The 20,349-nt window shown below is 38.1% G+C and overlaps 1 protein-coding gene across 1 annotated transcript in view; it reads left to right on the top strand.

The window, feature by feature from the left end:
- Nucleotides 1-734: 734 nt before the first annotated feature.
- LOC124113072 overlaps nt 735-20,349 on the top strand; it is a 37,555-nt gene continuing 17,940 nt past the window's right edge. The window contains exons 1-2 of the mRNA XM_046473319.2: nt 735-816; nt 9,505-10,932. Of these exons, the coding sequence (XP_046329275.1) occupies nt 9,540-10,932 (1,393 nt within the window). The 5' untranslated portion in view covers nt 735-816; nt 9,505-9,539. The remainder of the gene's footprint in view (nt 817-9,504; nt 10,933-20,349) is intronic.

Below are 20,349 nucleotides of genomic sequence, written 5' to 3'. Positions count from 1 at the left end.
TGGTATGCCAATTTGAAACGAAAAGTATCTGGCAAAATAGAGAGGCATACAGTGAAAAATGATCTCGCCAGATAAAATATAGAGGCATACAGTGAAAAATGGTTTCACCAGTGTCGGGTATGGGCCACCGTAGTATTGTGGTGCAATTTCATTGTAGTGATATCTCCTAGGAAATATTGTTTAATCATACACAATCGATATCTCCTGTGGAAGGCAGTTTTGGATGATAAATGAAAATGTCGTTTTTATTAGGTTAGTAGCAAAACACCGAAAAAAAGTTGTTTTTATAAGACATTTTGGCACTATTTGTTTAGTGTTGCTCATGTTGCCCATATTAGGAGTAAGGCATATTTGATCATATTTGACATGATCAGGTTAATTTCCCCAATATTCTTTGGCAAATTAATTTAAGTTTGCCCTCTTAAAATAATATGTTACTTCAATTCATGCGTAGTTCATTGATAAAGATTTATTTCGAAATCGTTAATTTACAAACATAACTATGTTTGTAGATAGTAATATTATACAAACACGTTTGATTTCTCGAAATGACAGCAAAAAAAAAAGGTTAAACCAGGAACTAATATTGAGAACAAATCAAAGTAATTGAAAATAATTGCTATACCTCAAACAGTAGTGTTGATGATCGTTGCTACAACAAGTCGAGTAATTTATTCACGATGTCTAGGAAGTTCGTCTGCTACAAATGAGGTCATGGCGACCTCTCGCGGATGCGGGCGCGAAGATATCGTCACGTGGGGCGGAGGCGAGATTTCAGAGTTGACAACTGCTCCATGCCGATGGTGGTGTGTGACTGTAAGTGAATGTGCTTCAGTGTTGTATTTTTGGTTCACATGTGCAGTTATTGTATGATTCGGTCGTCTGGATATTATTCCGTCCTTCGCCTTAGTGTAACCGTGCATTGAAATGGAAAAGCATGCATTAATCCGTTCGTCTGTTGCCCGGAACACGCCGATTATTCTCTTTTTCGATCGCCATACCGTACGTCAAAACACACGGGATAATGCAGTTGTTGTGCAAACTGATGTTTTGCGATGAAATCGAAGTACAGACTCACAACATAATCAAACACGTGAACTATTTCTGCATTTAAGATTGAAAACAACCAGATGAGTTTTGTCTGTGACGTTTGAGAATGGTCTAATTATAGCAGCTAGTCTTGCGTTTGTTCGAAGTAACACAACAGAATTTCCGCAGCAAATGCAAGATACCACTTCCTCTTTGTGAATTTATCACGTTTTAATCTGATAGTAAGAAAAAGATATCACCAAACAATAGTCAGGACCCCGATGTCTTATGGACTTATATAATATTTGTTATGATATTTCACATGTCATTATATTTGTTATGATATTTCACATGTCTATGACTAGATTACTCTCATTCTGTCACAATTGGACTTTTTGGTTCTAGAATATTTTTCTGGTGTTAAGTACAGGATATATAATGTGTTGCATCTAGTCCCTAGTAATGTAGATCCTCTTTGATTATGTCAAGCAAGCAATTTAAGAGGATATTTTTTTCAGGCTTATCTGATAAAGGTGTCTAACTTGAACTTGACTGAAGGCCTTGTTGATATTGATAGACATCACATTTAGGTCATTAATAAACTGGTTTCAAGGGAACACGATACCTGTCCTCAAAATAACTTGCACAGCATGCTCAAAGATGTAGTAAATATCCTCAAAGTTGATTATTTTGTATTCAGTTTGATATCATCTGCTTTTTGTGGGGTGTCTTTGTGGTTAAGCATTTGTTCATCATGCAGAAGACCAAGGGTCAGTTTCCCACATAGGTACAGTGTCCCCCACCATGATTATACTGAAATATTGCTAAAAGAGGTGTAAAACCAAACTCACTTATCTGCCTTTTATGTAAATCCTCCTTTAAAGTCTTAGTGTGTCATGGGTCCTCACAGAATATATGCAATACTTGTGTTCTGTAACCAAGTAACATGTACCCACTGTGATTTGTACTTTGTGAGATTTGTATGTCCCAAAGTGAAACCAGGACTGCATTAAGTGTGCATATATAAAAGAAATTTCAAACTTATCATGTAAATAACCATTCAACATCTACTGTCCAGTGTAAAGGTTTCTTTGAAGGTACAATTTATGTCAGCTTGTGTTTTGTGGCCCTCTGTGAAACATACTTTGACTGCATGTATCCCTTTTTCAAGTCACCAATAAGAGAATTTTTTCAACAATTTGTGCACCTGATTATCAAAGGGTAAGCATGCTGTTCCAAATTATGCATGTATGTAAAGGAGGCCTTGTCATAACCCAAATGTCAGATTTATATTGTTCTTAGATTCAAATACCTAAGCAAATACCAGACCATCCTTCTTTTCTCACACAAGAAGGACTTGCATATCAAGTCCCATTGTGTGATCCCTGAGCAATCCCAGTCTAAATGAATGATGCTTGAATTCGGTGCACATGCATTATACCTGACACCTATCTGCCATGTTTGTTTTGTGCTACTAATAAAGCCGCACACGACAGCATCATTATTTGAAACATAGGGCGATAAAGCCCCTAATAAGCAGAAAAAATGACCCTTGTTTGGTTTATATAATTAAACCTTGAAATTGAATATATGCATAAACGTCGAAAATTGGACATCAACATTGAAAAAGTACTCAAATTATAAGTTCCATGACGTGCGACAACCTCATCACTGACATCCATCAGAGCCACATTTCAGCGAACACATATTTTGTATCTACTTTGGTAATTTAACAATAAACATTTACTTATGAAATCATTCCAGCTATTGTGTAGGGGGCAAGCCCCCAAACCCCCTGTTATTTTAGCAAGGCGACAAAAATGGTGTCTGAAAAACTAAGAGAACGTCACAAAAGAATCAGCTCATGTACGTCCCTTACCAAAATGTCGGCAGGTGTCCGTTTTTCTGCTTTCTTGCCCTTGAATTCTATTTGGAAATTTTGAATTTAACCAATGAAAACCGACAGAGTACACATATTGGATACATCGTTTATTAGGGTGTAGAGATATCATACTGCTCTGCCACAGCACAGTGTGTAAAATATCCACAGTGTTTAAAGCTCAGCTATTATTACCTTTTTATTCTGAACTGTCTGTTTGTTCCTTTTCGAGATAGAGAAATCTTCTGCTGCTCTGAAGGCTTCACTCTCGTACTGAGAATTTAAACACCTGGATGCTGATTAGGGCCAGGACGATACACCAACTTGCGATCTGATACGTATCACGATATCTTTTTCGTGATCCGATATTTATCACAAAACTGGCATGTGCACTGTGGCATGTGGTTGGTAAGCCTTCTCTTTCATAGACAGGGTGGCCAAATACCTGGCACACTGATGACTTACAGTTGACAGTGTCAAGTATGGCGCAATGGGTGAAAGTATTTATGTTTTTTTTACATATTTTCACTGCTTGTATCAAGCAGTAATAAATCATGATGCATTGGTGTGTCGCCCAACTGCAAATGCTGATTGGTACGAGGGGTGTTCGTTAAAGATTTCCCCTGACCCACTTCCGATGGACCTAGTGGAATGAAACTTGGCATAGGTATTAGTCTTTCTCCACATAGGAACCACCAAGAGTTACACACTTCTTCCATCGTTTTATGCAACTATGGAGACCTCGCTTGTAAAAGCCCTCATTTTGCGTCTCAAACCAGGACTTGACTTCGGAAATCAGTGTTTCATCATCTGTGAAACGTTTTCCCTTTCAAAATGACTTCATGGTTGGAAAGAGGTGGAAGTCAGATGGTGCAAGGTCAGGAGAGTAAGGAGGATGTGGAAGGATTTCATAGCCACAGGACCGCGCTTCTGTCTGGGCAACATGAGAGTTGTGTACTGGAGCATTGTCTTGCAGGAGACTGACACCCTTGGTCAGCATGCCACGCCTCTTAAGCTTGATAGCCTCCCGCAATTTCCGCAGCAGTGAAGCATAATAAGCTCCTGTAACTGTGGTACCCTTTGCCAAGAAATCATCACTACTCCGTGCTGGTCCCAAAACACTGTGAGCATGACCTTGCCTGCAGAGGGTCGGACACGTGCCTTCTTTGGGGGTGGTGACTCCACATGCTTCCATTGCATCGACTGAACTTTAGTCTCAGGATCATAGTGATGGACCCATGTTTCATCCTGTGTGATAAGTCTGTCAAAAAAGTTTGCCTGTTTTTTTTGGCACATGTCCAAAAGATCCTTTGAACAATTGACTCGTTCCTGCTTTTGGAAAGGTGTGAGCAACCTGGGAATCCATCGTGCAGACACCTTATGCATGTTCAAATTGTCATGGATGATTTTTTCCACAGACCCTACACTGATCTTGACATCTTGTGCTAACTGGCGAACAGTTATACGTTGGTCTTCCAAAATGGCGGTCTCCACTTGATGGATAGTGTCCTCATCAATGGCTGAATGTGGGCAACCAGGAATGGCAGCTGTTTCCACAGATGTCCGACCACACTTGAACTGGCGATGCCAGTGTTTAACAACGTCATATGATGGGGCATCTTCCCCATAAGTTGCTTTCATTTCATCAAAAGTTTCTTTTGGTGTGAGACCTTTCAAATATAAAAACCTAATCACTGCTCGGCATTCTACTGGCTCCATTGTCACACCCTACTCGATCATAACACCTGTAAAAGTGGTAAGATAAATAGTTCGGTGCTGCAAATTCAGACATAACCCATAGATACATGTATCATTACACATGTGAAATTTCAACCAAATATGATAACCCTAAGTGGTTTAGGTGAAATCTTTAATGAACACCCATCGTAGATTAGAAATATCACCTGATTTGACCTCCTATGGAGGGTTTGTTGGATCATCACTCAAAGGTTTCATTCTAAAAGAATCAATTCTTTTAAGAGATTGAACAACCAGGAAAGGGTCAGCTAGCCTTGTTTTTGAATGGCAACTCACTTTTCTTAACCATCACCAGCCCATGATACTGATGAATAAGAATATTGGTCGTAGGGCAGAGGATGCAGTATTAGTCAAGTTTTGTCTTTAGCTCTCTTTCTTTTTCACATTACTTCGCAGCATTTTTCACAGTACTTTGAGCCACATGTGAAGTTGGGTTCCCCCAAATCCTAAAGATTTTGTAAAATGTTGGAAATGCATATTTACTTATATCCTAAGGTCATTTTCCTGTGGCAAAGCAAACTGACAACTTAGTATCAACAGATATTTTTCAAAATCTTTTCATGTATTTAATCAAGGTACTCACGTGATGATGCACTTCGCAAAGAAAGACCCATTTTATATATATATATATATATGTAAAGATCAGATTGTCTTCACTGCGTAACACTATTATATTTGAAGGAAGGCAAGTGATTTGAGAGGTGGAAGCTGATTGGTCAGTAGGAGGGACAAAGTATGGACATAACTTGTAATAGCCACTGGTGGTGCTACGATGGTGGCCAGAAATTCCAGCCTAGTTCAGCACTTTCAAGGACTATTAAAGTCATTTAACTCCCTTGCCTTGGGAAGATGTCAGGTGACAGGGTTAATGGAACTTGTTCCTGGGTCCTTTCCGACCAGTGGTTTGTGTAATGCAACAAGATTGTTTTGGAAGAAAGAAGTAGTTCTGCCAGGTTTGCACAACATCTCAAGGATACACAGCCAGGGTTTTATCTAGACGACTAAATGTCAGTAAAAGTTCCCAAATGTGAATTTAGAATTTCACAGTAATGTAAATATAGTCAAACACCATTGTGTCAAAGTTGAAGGGACCTACGTCATTGTTTCGAGTTATCCGAGGTTCGACAAAACCGAAACGATTAATAAAGAAGGAATACACAGGGACCAGGCTTTTACTTCAAGACAACTAAGTTTGACACATCAAAGTTCAAAACAATGGTGTTTGCCTGTAGTTACAACTGTGATGGTTTGTTGAGTTGTATTTCAATGATTATAGGACCAATAAAGTGTTTTTTATGAAGAATGATACAGCAGCTTTAGAAATTCCTTGAGTATTTAATCTTTAGTATATTGATTTGAGAATCCTCTACATACTGTAAATTATGAAATACATTTTTAGTCCACTAGTCCTTATCAAAACATATAGCAAAACCATTGAAAATGGCAAATTTCTACTAGTCCTTTGATACCTATTGGGCAGTTTGGCAAGGACTAGAGGACCAGTGCCAATTTCTAACACTGTAATTGTGACTCAGAGCTCAAGATAAGCTGCATATTTGTGTAAAATTACTCAGTAAATCACCATTACCCAATTAATTTTGAGTTGCTTGCGTAGAAATATGCATGAGAAATATCCAAAACCCAATGAAGCCTTTGCAGTTAGCATACCTGTATTTCTATATCATAATTTACTGATTGAATGCAGGCATCAAAATACATGTACTCACAGCAGAGAATATTGCACAAAGTCACTTTTGTCTCAAATGTTCGTGTTACTTAGCCATGTATATCACTGGGCTTGTGATGTGACATGCTTGCAGCTGCACATGGACATATGCAAATTTCAAGTCGCCTGAATCAGCATTTATGGCAGAATTATTTAAAAATAGGTCAGCTCTGTTTATAAATGCCTAATAGACTGGACCCATAGGAGTAAAAGTATGCTGAATACCCAATGTGAATGATACCATGGGTAAATACTCAGTTGCTTAAAAATTATATTGAGCCTTGGTGACTGTCTACAGTTTTGGTGTTGCCATTTGCTGATTAATTTAGAAATTTCTAAGGTAGGTCCACTCACATTTCTGACTAGAGGTCGGAATTCACAGTATCTTTGATGGCCCATTAATTTGATGTTTTACTGTGTTCGGTTTTAGGCTTGACCTCCTGTTTTTCAAACCTCATGTAGGGTGTGATTTTGTGAGCCAACTATGTTTAACTTAAATTGGACCTCAAGCTAGTGGTAATTCTTGGAGCAGGTGATGTAGGACTAGGTATTTTCACCAGATCATCACATCAGCTGGTGATTTTGTTATACAGAAATTTCTTGGTATCCTGGTGTTGGTGAATTATTAATGAAGTAGAGCTTTGTTAGACATAAAAATACATGATATTCACAGACCTTCCAATTGATTTGAATACATTGGGATTAGATTACCCATTACCTTTGAAATGATGAGCAATAATAATTTGCCTTAGGTCCATATGGTTCAGAAGTAGTGGGTCATATGGGTTGTTTCAGAGGTCAGTGACCACACCAAGCTGACACATCTTGATGTAACTGGAATACTGTTAACAGCGGTGTTAAATCCAACTCCCTCCCTCATGCGGAATTGCCTGTTTAATTTGTTTTTGCGATAGTAAACACGGTACAGCAGCTTCTCCTCATGCTTCATCATTATTGAGAAGTTGGAAGCATGCACCCCAATTGGAAAGTTCACCTGACATGCCTCATGTAGGGTTTAGCAGCATCTCAAAGCTGGGAGGTATTGAAATTGGAATTAGGGATCTGAGTGAGAGAAAGTTTTCATACAGTCAGTCCTACAAATTGAAGTTGCTTCTGTAGCATGTATTGAATTTGTGATCTCTTTATCATGTTTATCTTTAGGGCTCCTGGACATTCATGCTTAATTTCCAACCCGGACAGCCATAACAAGTACATGTTGAAATGGTGGTCATGAAGGTATTCTTCAGTACATTGATGAAGATAATCATTTGAGAATTGTTTTCTACTTATCTCTTCTGGTTTGTCATCGGTAAGCATCAGGTGTCATCAACTATCCGTCAAACTGCATTTGCCATTATTGTAGAGTTTCTGAAAAGCTGCATGTGATAGTGTCATCTGGCCAGTCAGTTTCTGAAGAGTCGGCCAATAATATATGGTCTTGGTGTAAGCAGCTGCATTTGATATGGCAAAATGTATTCTAGGTAATAAATTGTCTTTGGCATATAAACATGATAAAGATAAGCCCTATATATAACACTGTAAGGTGAGTGCAGGAACAAAATCAATGAATAGTTTAAGAGATGCTCTCACATTTACATAGATATATATCCCAGATTATCCAGTGTATTGTTTATGTCTCTATCGTGACATTGTGGACAGTGTCAGGACCCGTTCTCCAACAAAAGTTTGCTTATGAAGTGATGCCTGCACCTTCACCTGCACCTCATGCAAGTAATTTGATTGGATGGCTGTTTATAGCGTCTTTCTATTCGAATCTGGATCAAGACGACGCTATTTGCAGTGATTGGGTTCAGGGTATTTGTCATTATGGAATGGAGATGTATTACCATGATTACCCTGGATAACTGAGGATGATACATGTAGTTGCTTTTCTTCTGCAGCACTGTGTAGAACGTCATGTGGGATTCTAGAAGAATGTATTGTGTGTTTAGGGTTGTAGCCTAGGTGTTAAGGTGTTTGGTTGTTATGCATTCTATCTGGGTTTGATTCCCAACACAGGTACAATGTGTAAAACCTATTCTGGAATATTGCTCCCTGTAACTCAAACCATATTCACTCCCTCATACAAGTATGACTATTAGGGTACACTTACTCTGTACAAGTGACACAGTGACATGTCAAACTTAATGTGAAATGACACGATAAATCAGTTTTTGAAACATCAACAATAAAGTTCCAACCCATGAGGATCCTGGGTTGGTATCAGGCCCCACTGTTTAACCCTATAGCATGGATCATTTCTCATAATATTAATCACAAGATTATCTGGCCCAGCCTCTATTATTTTCAGGCAATTATCATTATATTGCCAAGTATGGATTTGATCAACAATAACAAACAAATAATAAAATGTCAAAAAATTCATTTTATAACCATTGAAAAAAATTAATAAATTCCATGAAGAATGTCAATATTTTTTGTGACCATCCAAACCGTGCATTTGTGCAAGGAGGCCTTGTCAAAGCCTTAATGTTCAAAATTAAAGGAAACAGGATCATAGTTAGTAAATATTCCTTGAACTATGGCAAGCTCATTATATTTAGAACTATGTTAGGATAGGTTCCCTGCAACATATGCTTGTATCAAGAGGCGACTCCGTGGATAGGGTGGTCAGGCACGTTAAAATGGTTTATCAAATGCCATACTGGGACGATGTGGAACCTTGCGCATAATAACAGTCACTGGTTTGTTTTGTTCAGACTAGATTACAGGGGTGGCCTAGTGGTAAAGCGTTTGCTTGTCATGCCAAAAGAACTATTCAATTAACATTGGGTACAGTGTGTGAAGTCCATTGCTGGTGTCTCCTGCCATGATACTGCTTTAATATTACTAAAAGTGTAAAACCCAATTCACACTCAAATATGTAAAGGCTGATGACTTTAAGCTGATTTACCCCCAAGGTCCAAAATAAACAACAGAACAGTCAAGAATAACGTTTTGATAGTCATTTGGCCTACACATTGATGAAGTTTTGATATATATTTTCTTCAAACCCTTTTCAGAAGATGTCTTTTGACAAGAAGAAGGGTTGTATCAAGTCTATGTTTACATGTTCAATGCATTATCTTTCATAATCTGTTATCTTTTCCAGAGCTCTGCCAGTATGGGTTCTGTGTGACCTAAAATATGGCCGAAGCCTCCGAAGAAGACCCTGCCAACAAGTCCCCAAGCTTCCACGCAGGACTTGACAGGCATGATGCAGGTTTTCCTGCTGATGCTGGGGGAAGAATGCCCTTTGAACCCTGGACCCAGTTCAGCGGGATGACGCACCCTGTGTCTCCGTCTCATTTGTACTGGGAAAACTTCGTTCAGCCTTCAGACCCTGTGGATGGACAGTTTGGGCTGTCCACATCCTCACCAGACTACTTCAGTGCTTACTCCAGCTATGTTCAGGATTTGGGTCGGACTGGAGGCCTGCCTGGGTTCGATGATGCCAGCAGTCTTGGAAGCGATTTCCCTGCTTCCCCTCCTTTCCCCGAAGACTCTGGCTATGACACTGCCTCCAAGGAAGGATATGACTTATACACAGATGCCATGAAGCAGTGGCAGACCAGAGATAAGTTCACTGGTACTTACAACCCATTTGGGACAACTGATGTCCTCACTCAGGCAAAGGTTCCGGAAGAGAAAGCAGACATCAACAGCAAGCCAAAAACCTACTCTGATGTTGCAAAGACTCTGAAAAGCAAACCTATGCAGAAACCTAAGGAAGACCTTGACAACTGCTCAAAGAAAAAAGTCCCGGACACACTGCCCAAATCTTTTAAGCCTGCTGTCAAGAAATCCTTCCAGACAAGAGGATTTCCCAGTCGGCAAAGGACAACGTCTGCTGATGGAAACCAGGGATCTATAGTGTTGCCGGATTCCAAATACGGGCTGGACCAGTTTGAGGATTTGGATGGCTTCGAGGCCAAGGTTGATAAGCCCATAAGCAGTAGTGCAGAGAGCTTATCTCATCGCAGTCGGAAAGGAAGCAACAGCAGTGTTAGCAGTGGCACCAGTGGCATAGAGGAGATTCATCTCACCAAGTCTACCAGTAGGGACAGCATGGAGAAAAACACTTCGGAGAAGCTTAACACTGACCCAGGGAAAGCTTCCAATGAACATGTGCCTCCTTCAAAGGACAAAACAGACCGCGTGTTCTTTGATCCCAAAAGAATCTTTCAGAAAAAGGAAAAAGATACAAATAAGGTTAAGAACGATAGTAGACATTCTGGCGCCAGCAAGTCTGCAGGCACTGTGTTGAACAATGGCAAGCCTCCAAGTGCTAGTAAAACATCCTGTGTGCCACCCAAGAAGGCAGACTACATCAATAATGATCTTCGCGACTCCAAGAAGCGAACCAATCACACTGCTGCGATGAACAGAGAGTCCAGGAGTAAAGGTCACTCTGAGGAGGACCTGTTCCAGAATGGCGTGTCTCCGGAGCGGAAGTCAAGGAAAGATGTCCCTTCCAGGCATGACGCAGAGTCGCAGAGACACCTTCCTTTTGGTGGCAACATTGATTGGGAACTGATAGGTAGGTGCACAAAGATATTACTGAAAATTCAGTATTTCGAACGGGACAATTCTCTATGTTCAGAAATTCAGAAATAAGCACAAGATGCATGGTGGTGTTCAGTATAGGCTATGTGTTTTTGTTGAATATATTGGTTCTTGACCTACAAATCACCTTAAATTACTGTTAACCTACCAGTATTATTTAGTTATTTCATGCAGGGACATTCATGTATCTTTGATAATTGAGTGTATGACATTATGGAGGCAGATTGCCCATAAGGGGAAACAACTCTTGCGTGCATGTTTGTTGAAGCAGAAGTACATGTCCCATTGCTGACATGCATGATGAATGTCTTCTTAAAAAGAAGTTTATGAAAACTTGATTTGTGTTTCATGTGCCTATAGTTTATATGTTTGCGTGAAGGTCATCTTTAACTTCTTTTGAGAAGTATGTATACATATGCAACTTTCTTCAGCCATTGTCAGTGTGAGGATTTTATCAGTTCCATGTACTGTGATTGGGAAGGAAATTTTCAAACTTTATGGGCCATTTTTGGCAAGTATTGGCTGTAAGTATCACAATATGGCCGTTGGTTATTGCAATGGGCTGTAAAAAAAATAAAAAATTATTGCAGCTGAATAAAACATTTTATTATATATAATCTTAATCTTGAAGTTCAAACATTTAACATGTTATTTCCTCAACAAATATCATTGTGCCAACTTCCAAACGTAACTACAGTCATTAAGCCCTCCACAAGGATTCGCACACCGAGGTAATCAATGGCTCACATCAATTTCAATATTTTCCAAAACAATCACATACCGTTTCTCCACGTCTTAGGAAATGGCATATCAACAAATCCGTACTGAAGTACCTTAGTTGACTTAGTTGATCCTAATGGGATCAGGTGGTCAGGCTCGCTGACTTGGTTGATGCATGTCATTGTATCTCAATTGCATAGATTGATGCTCATGATGTCAATCACTAGATTGTCTGGTCTACACTCGATTATTTACAGACTGCCGTCATATAGCTAGAATATTGGTGAGTGAGGTGTTAGGCAACACATAAAATAATGTTGTTACACTATCTAGTTATATCATTGCATGTCATGGTATATCTGGTGTATCAGGACTTATGTTTGTAATCTATTTTATTAATTTTATTCAAACATTTATTCTATTTTGTGTTTGGACTGATTGGTGGATTGCACCAGTTATTTACAGCAACCAGTTATTTACAGCAACCACAATCAAATTCCTGCCATTGACGCCTGAATCAAATTTCACAGTAGATTGTTTGTCACTAATGACTATAATGGAGGTTACGCACAACTTTGCATTTACAATTAATGTGTTTCCTAAAACATCTTTTGTTCTTCGTTATTCCAAAGAAAAAAAGTGGTGGAATTTTTTTTACAATTGCTCTCTATTGGCATTAAACGCATGCACCATTCCAAGAAAATCCATAGGGTAGACCCCTGGACCCTTCTTCCCCCTAGGGCATGCAGCCCTCAGATACGTGGCCTGTGGCCATGGAGGGCTACTGCTTCAGATCCTGGGCTTCTATAAAATAAGGCTTCATATTTATCCCTGCAGTCAGACAGTCAACCTCTGTTGGGTGTGTAAACAGGAGACATTTGTCATCATTATTTCCAGTTCCTTGATTTAGATTGCTAGGGGGCCCGGTCATGGACCAGGAAGCAGCTATCTTTCGAATTTCTGACATGTCTGACAAAATTGTTGTGAGGCCTGGGATATTCCCATGTAGTGACTTCTTCCTGAGGCTAGCGTGTTTACTCGTCTATATCAAAGCCAAGACTCCACCCTTGCCATGTCAAGGCTACTTTTCTGTTCGAAAATATGAGAGGACTTTCACACACATTGATGGTCAATCAGAGTATGTTTTACAAAATCAATTTGTGCGGAAATTATTCCAAAAGTAAGCTACATGTAAAACAAATATTTTCTCAGTGGGTCAAAGTTTTCAATCGACTCGCCCAAGTATTTTTATATATTTGAGTGCAAGCCTTTTTTTCGACGGGGCGGGGGATATTGAAATGGGTTCCATCTATCCATGCGTTAAATATTTCTCTACGAAACTTTGCATGTCTATTAGACTCATACTGAACTGGTGCCTTTTGCTATTTAGGAATTTTATAAATTTTAATTATTTTACGTTTTCATGGCAACAAGTTGGACTTGGGTTCTATAAGGGTGGTGTTCATTTCTGGAGCGTAACTCAAAAACTGTTAAATACTTTCTTACAAAACTTTGCATGTTTACCAGGCACATACTAAACTTGTGCCTTTTGCTATTTAGGAATTTTATAAATTTGTATTTTTTATGTTTCCATGGCAACAAGTTGGACTTGGGTTCTATAAGGGTGGTGTTCGTTTCTGGAGCGTAACTCAAAAACTGTTCAATACTTACAAAACTTTGCATGTCTACCAGGCACATACTGAACTTGTGCCTTTTGTTATTAAGCACTTTTTAAATTTTTTATTGTTTATGTTTCCATGACAAGTTGGATTTAAGTTTTAATATAGGGTGGGTTCATTTATGGAGTATAACAAATAAACTGTTAAATATTTCCTTGCCAAACATTGCATGTCTATATATAAAGCACATACTGAACTGGTGTTGTTTGATATTAAGGAGTTTTAGAAATGTTAGTTTTAGAATTTCCATTCCAGGTATTTTGACATGGGCTAAGAGAAATGTTGGGTCAGTTACCTGGTTTGGGACCATAACGTGTTAAAATGGGCAGGGTACTTTGTCGACTATATGCTTGTTTAACTCACCACACTGACTGAAATGCAGTCGATCAAGGCCAAGAAAAGTAGGCTTGAAATGGCGAGGGTGAAAACTAGACTAGTGGACATTCTTGCCTCGGGAAGATGAGATGGTTAAGACCCATCAGTATTGAAGTAAATCTGAAATTTGCATTGCATTTAAGTCCTGGTTTTTGTTGTGTAAAGATCAAATAAAGTATCCATTTGTAATGTTATAAACAAGACAAATGATTGTGATTTATGCATGACCGTAAAAAGTGAACTAAGTTTTGCAGTGCATATTCACTGATGACAGGTTATACAAGATGTATCAGTCACCCTCTGTTGGACAGCTGAATATCACTTGGTGACTTATTGACCAATGTGTACTGGTGGATGCATCTGATCATAGTAATTTACATGTCAGATGGCATCACACATGTCATATACTTGTAACATAATTGTTGAGACTTGGCGCTATGGAAATACATTAGATGATTCTGTCTCCAGGGAAATGCCTTCCCTCAATGTGCCTGAGCTTAAATGAACAAATCCCAGTTGAGATGGACAATTTTTAACTTCAGCCTCTGAAGCTGGCATCCAGTAATATTTATTTTGGCCCAGTAACTCAGCTAACACAAGTCAGTAGACTAACGCTTATTCTCTGAAAATATATTATGATAGAAATACTCCATTTAATTTAAAAAGGATCCCCAGTGAGAGAGAGATTCATAACCTGAGGGAAATCTAGACTTGCTTCATTTAGGGCTTTAGCATTACAGTAAGGGCTTGGCAGAAGGGAAAGTAATTTTGTTCAGGGACTGTGAGACAAATCAACTACAACTACAATCTCCTGAAAATTATGAAAAGAAGACAGTAGAAAGCCAGTAAACTCGCTTTGTGAGGACAGAGCCTTGCTAAAGTAACTTATTATGTACTTATGAAGAATGCTCTTGCATGTTCCATATCTCAAAAAACGTAGCTGGGAACGTATGTCGTGGCCACATATGTTGCTGTTAACAAGGTGAAAGACCGAGTTAGTTTATGATAGAAATGGTAGGTTAATTACTTGTTAAAGCACCCATAAAAGTCCACAACATTTATTGATGTATGGGTAATATATAGGTCATGACTATGTCAGGCATCCTGGACAGAGCAGACAGAGGTATTGCCTGCTTGTCGTGACAGGAATCCATGATGTGATTGGGTTGCCAGCATGGATACAGGTGTGGAAGTAGATGCCAGGATGCTAGGCATTCACTATATTTACGCCCTGGGCCTAATTATGGAAAATAGCATTTTTTCATTTCAAATATTTTATCTTAAGCTCTTTTACCTAAATAGGGGACACCTGTCGCTGAAGAAATCAGAAACTGACAGTTGTTGGAACTGAGAAAATATAATACATGGATTTTACATTTGACAAGAAATAATTTCATAGAATGCCAAACTTGAACTTGCTCTTACTGTTGAATGTACATTAAGATTTGCCTTGTGTAGTGCATCACCACATATTGACTATTGAAGGGAGTAAGGTATTAATTTAAGGAAGATTACTCCAAAATTAATTTCAAATTGAAGCCTGAAGGAAATATTTTTCGTTTTTAGGCCCATGAGCGTAATTCCATGTGGACCTAAATACGAGAAGTCGTGGTACTGTCATCTGAAGTCTAATGATACATTGTAGTATTGCTGTATTGCCCAGTGAAGGTCACAGTATGTATTGCTGTACGTTTTGTCCAGAATTGACATTTGGCTATAGTCACAGTACGTATTACAGTACGTTTGTCCAGAATTGACATTTGGCTATAGTCACAGTACGTATTACAGTACGTTTGTCCAGAATTGACATTTGGCTATAGTCACAGTACGTATTACAGTACATTTGTCCAGAATTGACATTTGGCTATAGTCACAGTACGTATTACAGTACGTTTGTCCAGAATTGACATTTGGCTATAGTCACAGAAGGTATTGCAGTACGTTTGTCCAGAATTGACATTTGCCTATAGTTACACATCTACTTTTTTTTGTTTTTAAGTCAATGTTTTGATTTTCAGTGTTGGAAATTAAGCTTGAAAGTTTAGGTGTCCTTGAATTAACTTTAATGCTAAAAATGAAAGATTAGGGAGTCCCTGCATTCAACTACTATTGAAAGAGACCTCTAAGATCCCAGGAGCCCCTTAGTTTCCAAGATGGGGTTCCATATAATTTGAATATAGGGTAGGTAACCCATGTTGGTAGGCAGTGGGTTTTTTTGGTTTGCTTTTGAACATGTACTATATTGGAGAATAGCCATAAGGGTAGTGGTGGGACGATACACCAATGCATTAGTGGATTGCAATATTTTACGTCCCGATACAATTATTGATCACAGTCAAACACTAAGTAAAAAATATCGATTCATACCTTAAATGTTTACTTTTAATGGCTGTTACACCAAACACTAATTAGTAGTGAAAATTAGTGATGAAAAAGTAAATATTATTATCTATTGCACCATACTTGACACTGTCAACTGTAAATTGTCAGTGTGCCAGGTATGTAGCTATCCTGTCTATGAAAAAGATGGCTTACAAATAAAACCCATGCTTTTAGCCTCTTCCTCTTACTGGTCAATGAAATAGAAGTCACCTCTACAAACCCATAACAGTCACAACCATATATAAGATAGCTATGCAAAGAACAATAAAGTACCAAGTGTGGCTTATTTCACGTTAAAACATTGTTTCATCATGATGTCATTTCTGGAGATTCGTATGTGCGTTCACAACTTGATGACGTCGTATATTGGACAGCGTCATTTTTTAGATGGAAGTGTCGAGTAGGGTTGTTACGATTCACTCGCGTCTACAGTGAATCGAATTGTATCCATTCATGAACTGAATTTGTTATTCGTGGCCACTAGAATCGAATATTTATGAACATGCAATCATTTACATGAAAATATCCATAAGAACATGTTTTATGCACAGATTTCTTCAAAAGACAAAACTTACGATTTAATTTGACAGTATTGTGGTCACTGGCCATTGTCGCATTTGAGCAGAAACCAGCACCTGGATAAGTGCAGTATATAAATGTATAATATATTAATGATTAACAAACCATGTCAAATATTTTGTTGTTATTGATTCACTGAACATAACAAACAATGCATCAACTGCTGACTTGTTATTGTATTCGTGAATTAACTTTGTATTCGTTTCCCAATATTCGTGATACGAATTGTATTCGTCTCATAGTGTATTCGTTGCAGCCCTAGCGTCGAGTGAGTTGTTCCCCATTGATGTATCTGGCCAACACAGTTGTAGGCAATGGCCCAATGATCGCATTCAGTAGAGTGAGAGATAGGACAATTGTTATTGGGAGAAAAGATACAGGTAATCTACATGAAAATTGTGAGAATATCTAGGAAATACCAGACGAAACCCCTCTGTTCGTGAAATGGATTTGTCCGACATTGCTGAGGTTGGATTGTATTCAGTAAGTCATCATTATTTAAATATGGGTAAATAAATATTTTTATAGCTTGTACATTTTTTTAACATTTTTATTTTTATTTTTGGTACATTGTCTTGTCTGATGCCTACCTATCGGTAGGGCTGGCTAAAAAGATTGATAATTAGAATTATTGTCGATGGGAATAAATATTAACTATGAATGATGGGAAATTAGTGTCATCGATAATAACTTACATAAACTATTGTGATGAAGTAATGTTTAGATTTACCAAAACGGACTTGTCATGTCAATTGTCGAAGACCGGACAACACTATTTTTGTTATATTTCAAATGTCCACAGTGTAAGACATGCATAAATGTGTCACTGCTTACAAGTGCCGTGAGATATGTTCTTACATATTAGTTTAAATTTACTTTTCCAATATTTATCGATAATTGATAGCCAGCCCTACCTATTGGTTTCACTACCTATATACACTTTCAACTAGCTTGTGTGAAAAGCAAACTGACGCTATCTCATCATAAGGAATTCTTCATTCGAGATAACAGAACTGGAGATCAGCTGTGCATCTGTGTAGAAAACACAAACAAACTCAGCCTCACTCAATTCATTTCGAGTTGCTTACATATGTGTTCAAATACATGAATGTGCATGAACATTTTAATAAAATCAATATTGTCAATATCCTAAGGTACAACATAATTACCAAATGTAGTCTTATAGATCTTTAGCTTCTTATCTAAGGCAGGCATCACATACATAATTTGCATTAACTCTGCTGCAGTAACAAGTGCTCTTCACCTCGCTTGTCATTGCTTGTTGTAACCTAAATATGTATCTCTGTTGCGAGTGACATAGTTGAGGCAGCAAGTAAGCAGCAAATAACAAGAGACCAGAAACAGAATTTTATGCAGAATTATTGAATATGTCTTCTGATTGGTATTAAAATACCTAATAGATTATATGATATGTGTTAAATACCAACTGAGAATAATTACCATGATTATATGTAAGTATTCAATGGCCAAAATATAAATCTGAAGCCCTGGCATAGCTTTTTGCGTATCATAAACAAGAAAACAGCTTCGTCACTATCCCCTGCCATGGGGCACTTTAAAGGTTGAGGTATATACCTAAATACTGATTTTCTAAAATCATGCACGATGAAAAGGATGCACAATATCTAAAGCATGGAGAAAGGGAGAGTAACTCCAGGAAACAAGGAAACACAAAAAATACTTTTTTTAAGAAATAGCAAAGTATCAAAGGGCACTAGTTCAGCATTTGTTTGATACATATGTAAAGTTAATAATAAAATATGAAATATTTTTTTAGTTATTTTCGGGAAACTAAATGCTATGCGTCTTTGTGTCTGAATCCAGTTTGTTGCCAAGGAGATACAAAAATATTTTTTGCAGAAATATGTTAACATGAAAAGGCAGCATTTCAGGATGTGCTAGATAAATGTGCAAAGTATTGTAATAAAATATTTAATGGTTTCCAAGTTATGCTCCGGAAACGAATGCTATGTGTATTTAAGTGTAAGTCAAGTTTGTTGCCATGGAAACACTAAAAATATTTTTTGAGAAATACCAAAACACCAAAAGGCACCAGTTCAGCTTGTGTTCGATAAATATGCAAAGTTTTGTAATAAAATGTCAAACGGTTTCCAAGTTTTGCTCCGGAAACGAAACATGACGAACAGATGGCCCCCATTGCAATATCCCTCCTTCCACTTCCTGTCAGGGGCTAAAAATGGAGAGTGGTAAGAAAGCAGTAATATTTAATTGTATTCCTTTGTCAGATACCTGAGAATGCAAAACATGACTCTCTATGAATTGTAATTATGTTATGGGGCTACTTCAAATAAAGCATTTACTGTTCTAATTTAAGCCTGCAAGTCAAGGGGTCCTTGTCATCACCATGATGTCAAAAGTTGAAGATATGAGAGGTCCCTTTTTTCCAATATCATGGGCTGATAGAAGACCTCAAGCCCACAGTGCCGCCAACCCCAATCCCCCAACCCATTTGCCTGACTGTCAGAACAGCCCACTCACACAGTTTAAAAAAAGTTCTTTTATGTATTTTGATGCAGCGATAGAAACTAACATTTTAAGCCTACTAGTCCTCATCGTGATAACATATAGCAACCCTTGAAAATGGCAATTTTCTACTACCGTATTCGACGTAATAAGCACCCACGGCGATATTTGCTTATATATTGGCTAGTGAACAATCCCAATTAGCACCCCTTCCGATTGATCAATGTACTCAAGACGTATTTATTCGTGTATAATACGCACTCTTGTGTTATATGCACCCTTAATTATGGGCAATTAAATTCTGGAAAAATATATCTCTCGTATATAAACATTTCAGGCTGTCAGCATAAACCACGAAATTTATCCTTTAACTCTGTTTTTTTTTCTCACCAAAATAATATTCTAATAAGAGCCCCCTATTTCTAATTTTGAGAGCGCCCTGGGCGCTTTTTATGTTGAATAAGGTATTACTTTTGATACCTTAACTATTGGGCAGTTTGACAAGGACTATAGGACAAGTGCCTATTTCTGTGGCTGATGATTCTGAAAACATTCTGTTATTCAGTGAAGTTGAGAAAGTAAAATGTTGCATTTTGAAGTACCTATGTATATTTTGATTGTTGAATACTGCAGTATTTCCTGCTCATACAGGACAAGAGTAGCTCTACATGCTATATTCAGGGTGACAAGGAAGCTGAAGTGTACATTGATGTGAAATTGAAGTCCAAAGGTTGGCTAATTTAGCATGGAATTTGAGGTATAGATATGTAGGTATAAAACTTATCTTTTCTATGTGTCATGCAAGAGCTTTGACCTAGTTCAAACCCAGATATGTATGTGAGGACAGATTGCAGTGATTACATGCAATGATTGCGTGTCTTATGACTATTGATTATGCAGACTTTACTTTCACTTTCATTGTGGCGAGGCACTGGTGACAGTGTAGTAGCTACTGCAATGTAACGGCTGCCTGGTAAAATGATTTCATGTGAGGAAGGAGGAGGTATGTTTAGGATCTGGGATGTGACATGGAAATTGTCAAGTGTACCTGTGAGTTGTTTCATCTGTAGTAGGTTGCCATGACTACATGAAGTTGAAATAGTGAGGATTAAGGTCGTATGTGAAGCGATAGAAAGAAGGCCTTGGTTTGG

Source organism: Haliotis rufescens, unplaced genomic scaffold (assembly GCF_023055435.1).
Source record: "Haliotis rufescens isolate VD_foot unplaced genomic scaffold, xgHalRufe1.0.p SCAF_2, whole genome shotgun sequence".
NCBI lineage: Eukaryota > Metazoa > Mollusca > Gastropoda > Lepetellida > Haliotidae > Haliotis > Haliotis rufescens.
Note: the sequence above shows the minus strand (reverse complement) of the source record. Positions and strands in the feature narration are given on the sequence as shown.